This window comes from Plectropomus leopardus, chromosome 6 (genome assembly GCF_008729295.1).
Source record: "Plectropomus leopardus isolate mb chromosome 6, YSFRI_Pleo_2.0, whole genome shotgun sequence".
NCBI lineage: Eukaryota > Metazoa > Chordata > Actinopteri > Perciformes > Serranidae > Plectropomus > Plectropomus leopardus.
Genome location: NC_056468.1, coordinates 19,209,199 through 19,215,863, shown reverse-complemented (window position 1 = coordinate 19,215,863; position 6,665 = coordinate 19,209,199). Strand labels below are relative to the sequence as shown.

Below are 6,665 nucleotides of genomic sequence, written 5' to 3'. Positions count from 1 at the left end.
ATCCACGCAGAGTGGCTCCGGGTGTCCCATGGGAGCAGGGGAATGCTGGAGAGGACGAGCGGCACACGATACCCCATTGTTTGGTTTAGCAGTCACTGATTCCCCCTCCCTTCACCTCCTCCCTAAAAACACGCGGGGCTGACCGTCTCAGCGGGTTAAATTGATTAGAAAGACGTTTGTGGTTTGACTAATCCCCCATTTTCGCCCCGGCTCTCCGCTTCACCAAATTAGAAAAGCCACACATCTAGACAGCGAAGTCCTGCGGGTTGGGATGATAATCACGGCCGAGCCTGTCGCACCTGTGGGGCTGGAATAAAGAGACAAGTCGGCCTGCAGCTTTCAATCCGCTGCATGAATTTTCTACTGAGTTGGTCTGTCTAAAATGTACAATTTTGATCCATTTGTCAGTTTCTCAAGTACATAGATAAATAAATAGGTCTAACTAAATAAATAAATAAATGTGCTAAATAAATAAATGTATAGATAACATAATAAAACAAAAGATGAACATCTTTACTGGAATAGGAAATTTAAACTCTCCATTAAAGGCCTACACTGTAAAAAAATTATTTTACCTTTTTAAAAAAAAATCTAGAAAACTGATTGCCTTGAAAATGTAATTAAATGTAGACCTTACTAAGTCTTAATTTATGTTAATAAAACTTAATGTCTAATTGTTCAGTTAACTTTATTTGGTGAAGTTGTTTAATTAAGTTTAATTAAATCAATCTTTCTAAGTTTTAGCAACTTCAGTAGACCAAGTTTACTGTGCTATATATCTGTATTGTGATGGTTGCAAACTAGACAGTAATATTGTTATTTTCTTAAACATAAAACAGAACTTGCAGATCTCCTTACTTCATCATCAGCCAAATCCTACTTGTCATGATCAAGTTAAGTCAGACTAATGTGGTTTACTAAAGTAGCTAACACTACATTTGAAGTAAACTTAACAATTGGAAAGTAGCTAAACATGAATAGAGATTGATATTTATATTTACTTCCTATTTTCAAGGCAATTGGCTTTCAAGATTATTTTAAGTAAGATCAATTCATAAGATTTGTATTAACTCTGATTAATGCCCTCTTGGAGAAAGAGATTAAACTTTATTTTCACAATAAATAAATAGGCCTAAATGTTAAATGACTGTACAAATGTGCACATAATATAACTTTCTGTACTTCTTAGTTAAACAAAAAGCATGTGATGATGCCTTGTGTGATCACAATTACTTCTGCTAACTAAAAAGTGTTTTCGATGACTCAGATGATTTCTTGTGTGCCGACGCCTAACATTAAGGTCAGCTCAACACCCCCTCCCCCCCTCCCCATTCCTGAGCAATTACAGTGCAATGCATTCACAAAGTTTTATACAGTAGTTATTCTCTTTGATTTAGTTTGCATATGGATAGCTTGAGTTTTTGAGCAATCCACTGACCTTAGTCTGGTTTCTACACTAGTTGTAACCTTCCCTCTTAAATCAAAACTAGTGGCAACCCATATGAAAGAGCATCTCCCTTCAGTGGAGGAATTTTATTAAAGTGTGTCATCATATACTGATTTTTCATGCTTAAGTAGAGCTGTCAATCATGTCAGGGGGAAGTGTGTGGGACACGGCGACAGGGCGGAGACTCAGCAGCAGGATTCCCCAAGACTGCTCTCATAATTGGGGGAACATCTGACTTTGTCCCGCGCTGGCAGATGGTGGGTTGAGGCGGGATGCAAAGGGGGGAGATTTACATCCATTGTCCAGGCGCACAAACTCCACACAGAGACAATAGTATATTGGTAAGAGGCAAAGAAGCGGGGTTATGGAGGAAAAAAAACTTTCCTTTTCAGGGCCAGACGAGCAGAAGCGGAAATTAATTTTCGGTCTTCAAACGGAAAAAACCCCACAAAAAACATGATATACTTTTGTTTTGATGGGCCTAAACGCAAAACACAGATCATTTTGATTATGAGATATTTAACCAATAATACGATTTATATAGATTTTCTTGAATTGACTGACAAAAACTGCAGTAATTTATTCCTTGGCTGGGACACTTTTTAGGTTTAATGTGTCTTGAAATGAGCCAAATGAGCAGCTAAATAAACTTTGTCAGACCATGTCCAAAACATTGACGCATTATTTTCCATACAGATAACTTTCCAAAATAACGTTTTTTTTTTCATTTGCGCTATGTCTCGCTGGTTTCACGACCACTTTTGCTTTGATAAGACAGATTGCTGTATTGATTAAGAACTCATTTTCAGGCCCCGTCCAAACGCCAATCAGAGCGCAGCCCTGTCCGCTGCTGGCGGAGATTGATGGACCAACCAGACGGCCATTGTTGCGGTTGACACTGATGCGATGCCTCCTCAGCGGAATCACTGTGTTCAAAGGAGCAGACGGTCGAGCTGCTGAATACGCGCCTGTCGAGAGCGCACTCGTGTTAGATTCTGATTTGAATGAACGGAACAAACAGAATTTGCTGTACAGAGCAGCGCGTACAGGATGTCCACATCCACAAATATTTTTTTAAATTACACTCAGAGATGGCTACATATAAATATTTGTCCATAATTTGAGGCTGAATATTGGGAATAATATTGACTGTAAATGCCCCCCTCTCCCCCCCGCACACAAAAAGTGGGCCTTTAATTTCAGTCATCACAAATATTACATTTCTTACTTATTAGCCTCACATATGTCAGTAGTTTCTGCTTGAAATTGCGCAAAATCGTGCGTTTCCCTTCATCATCACCCGAGTCCAACTAAACGTGTGAAAAGTTTGCTGTAAGAGTCACTGGTTGGATGCTGAATCTGGCAGAAGTCCAAACAACGGGATGCACTTTACACCAATGAGAGCATCCACTTCAACAATCGGTCCCCCATATGGCACCAAGGCCCCTCCTCCAAGCTCTATCCCGGCAGAGGGTCTCATTCATGCTTCAAGACAGCGGTTCACTGCAAGCTCCCTGGCCCTCGGATCAACTGTTTTGATCCGATCTGGCCCCCTGACAAAGGAAGACTTTCTGCACACACATATTTGACAATATCCGCAGACGGATCCGCTGTGAAGTGTGTGAGGAGTTGAGCCCACCGAGCAGGTGAACCTTTGCGCTCCAACGGACGCTGGAGATCTGCGCGTGGACAATGCTTGCAATTAGTGGAGGAATATATCTATTATCATCGTTTCAGCCTTGAAAGAAAGAGTGCGTGGATTTTGTTTTTTGTTTTTTTTTAACTGGCGCCTTCTGAAGCATCATCACAAAGCGTCGGTCATTTATTTTTGCAAAGCTGTGGAGGAGCGCAGCGCCTTGGGGTGGACCTTCTGTTGTTTGCCGAAGTGCTTTAGCTCTCCAGCTCAGTTTATAATTCTTAAGTTTAACAAAAGTGCACCGAAACGCACAGGACAGGGTTTAAATGTTCGGGATTCAGGAGCATCTGATACGAGAAGTGAGCGGATTAAAAGAGAGAAGTCTTGGAGAGGAGATGGATCCGGTCCGGTCGTGGGTGCGTAATGTCGGGGTTGTGGATGCGAACGTCGCGGCGCAAAGGTACAGTACAAACACAGCTGATCTGCTCACTTCACCCTCTCTCCTGTTCATTTCATCTGTGGTGCTCAGGCGACTTGACAGCATTTATTTTCATAATCAGCACAATGAGCACAAACTAGTTTATAACATGTGAATATTTAACATATGAGTCGTCCTTTCAGAAGAGCTGCAAACTACTTGTTGCAAAAGATGACATGAGTCCCGTTTAAAACTCACTGCCCCCGACTCATAAAATATATAATAAAAGGACAACACTTGATATTATTATCATTATTATTATTAAAGCGATAAAAGGCTAAATGCACAAAGAGGAGAAGGCCCATGTTACCAAAACGCACAATTAATAATCAAAACTATTGGACTGGAAACTAAAGTCAAACACAAGGAGCAATTAATCAAATTATTTACTCTTGTGCAAAAGGTAAACTTTTAGTTTACACAATTAAATTCGAGACAATTTCTCAAAATCTGCATGTGACTAAAGCTGAAATTACATTTTCCCAGACCAGCTGTTTCAGATGCTATATTTAAAAAAAATGTTTACCCTCAGCGGCCGCACACTTATTTATGATTTCAAGTCAGCTGAAGGGTTTTTTATATTATTGAATCACTTTCCGCATTTTTCCAAAAATGTTCAACCATCATCTTAACAATTTTTATTTCTTTACCAAAACACACACCAGTGGTCTCATTATGACTGATTATGTGCAAAGTTTAGAAAACATTATGACCTAAAAAGTCAGAAAACGACTAATAGGGCCTACACAAGCTTTAACAGATATAACATATAAATTGCAATTCTCAAGTGATACAATAATGGCGCTATTTGTGCTGTATTCATGTTTATGTATATATATATATATATATCGGGGGTTGTTTTCTTGAACGTTGAATGTAATTTTAAATATCTCGATGTTTTATCAAAAAAACAAAACAAACAAAAACACACACACACACACACACACATAAACATCTCGCCATGGTCAAATTTTCCCTCGGGCGTTTTTCTGGTCTTAAAAGAATCGTTTAGTGCTCTCACCACCCAAAAAAAATCCATAAACTGCTCATGTTTTGAGTTTCCTGAAAAGATATGAAATGGCCCGTTTTAGATCAAAGTTAAATTTACAGTAAAACGGTACAGACTCTGCTGTGCAGATATGCATACAATTATTTAAAAAAGTTATTCAAATTGTACAGTAAATATTACATTTCGTACATTATTAACCATGATGCTCGAATATTGATACAAAAGTCAAAAGTCCTGATTCTGTTGTTGACTTCAGTTTTCAAACTAAAACACAGTTTCAGCAAGTTTCACTTTCCCTGTTTTTCCTCGTTGCCTTAATTTTGTGCACATTTACAGGCAAAATTTCCTCTAGACAAGTTAAAGGGCCTTCAAGTTATGGGAAAAACTTAATGTTGATAAATTATATGTTGACATTATGTGTTTGTTTTTTTTGCTAATTATTGATAATTGTTGCATGGATAAACTGAAGGCTTTAACAGTTGGAGAATTAAAAGCTATGTAACCAATAGGAAATTAACTGACTTTAAAAACAACCCAAATATTTAAAAAACTACCTTTAATGTGCAAATAAATCAAACATGTTGGAGATGCATATTTATAGTTTTCAAGATTTACTGCAAATAGAGAAAAGTAATAATAATAACAACAATAATAAATTTATTCAGAGCACCTTAAAAAGCAGAGTTTACAAAGTGCTTTGACAAACACCAAAGCAGGAGAAAGACCCCCAGAGGCAGTGCCATTGATTTTTGTTTTATTAAGATTTCTTTGAGATTTTTTTTAGCCACCAATTGCTTATGTACATTGTTAGATGGTAATTTAATTATAAATAACATTTATCTTTATTACAACATTTATTATGTGAATGTGTGTGGAGCTGACTGTGTCTTCCTGTTGTGTCCTCAGTGGAGTTGCTTTGTCCAGAGCTCATTTTGAGAAGCAGCCGCCCTCAAATCTCCGCAAGTCCAACTTCTTCCACTTTGTCCTGGCGCTCTATGACAGACACGGCCAACCTGTGGAGGTGGAGAGGACTGCATTTGTGGACTTTGTTGAGCACGACAAGGTGTGTTTCTAAACGCCTGTCTGCCTTAATGATTGTTTAAGGATGTCATCAATTCACTGCATCATCTTTACAATATTTTCTGGGAAATTTGAACACCTTAAACCACAAATTTGAAGCAGCAACGCCTGAAAAAGTGTGAATAACGACAGAATGTATGAGTAATATACCGCATTTCAGCTGTAACCAGGTGCTCAACTTGATCTTCCCCATCCCCAGTAAAGCCAAGCATATCGAACAGCTGACGGCTACATGTTTACACAAGCTCTACCCTGAATGAGCTGATGATGTGGGATTGAAAAAGAATATCTAATGACTAATTAGCAGCTTGCCTCATTAGGAGGACATCACTACTTTTTAAAATGCAAATTATGCTTGCTCCTGTTAAGTTATACAGTGAACTAATCATCAAAGTCTCTTTTCCTTCATGGCCCCCTCCCGTACTCTAAATACTGCTGTGGGGGGAGCTGGATTCCTCAGGTTGGACAAGACCAAAATAAGGAAGGGTGCAGTGTAGAGTTAGAGAGAGACTGCCTGGAGTGGGAGCCTTATGTCCAGTGTTGATGGATGTTTCTGCCTTGTGGTGAGGGCCACCAGAGCCTCCTAAACTGGCAACAGATCTCCCCTGTGAGAAAGACAAGAGGACACCGTGCTGTCAGCTGAAGTTCAAACATAGTTTTACTATGAATTTCACAGGCAGCAAGGGAAGGAGAGGCCAGTGGTGCAAACGCCAGGGCTGAAAGCTGTCAGTGTGCTCCCTTTTTTGTGCCACACAGGCCAGCGTAGAGTAATATGACGGCAGTGGAGGAGTTCATTTTCTGCATGGTTACCCTGGCATCTGTTTTTGCTTTGTAATTATACAGAGGTAGAGCGATGGCACGGCGAAATAAATGTTCCTCTGTGTATATTTTGCAAAACTTATGAAGCCAGGCATCCATCTATCTCCTGAGTCTCAATCTCACTTTTGATATTAAGTTTGGTTACTTTCCAGTTTATCTTCATGCATCTTAATTCCCCCCACTTCTTTTTTCACAA

The 6,665-nt window shown here is 39.3% G+C and overlaps 1 protein-coding gene across 1 annotated transcript in view; it reads left to right on the top strand.

The window, feature by feature from the left end:
- The first annotated feature begins 3,409 nt into the window (after nt 1-3,409).
- The window catches only part of ebf2 (EBF transcription factor 2), a 42,016-nt gene continuing 38,760 nt past the window's right edge, over nt 3,410-6,665 (top strand). The window contains exons 1-2 of the mRNA XM_042487815.1: nt 3,410-3,543; nt 5,477-5,633. Of these exons, the coding sequence (XP_042343749.1) occupies nt 3,410-3,543; nt 5,477-5,633 (291 nt within the window). The remainder of the gene's footprint in view (nt 3,544-5,476; nt 5,634-6,665) is intronic.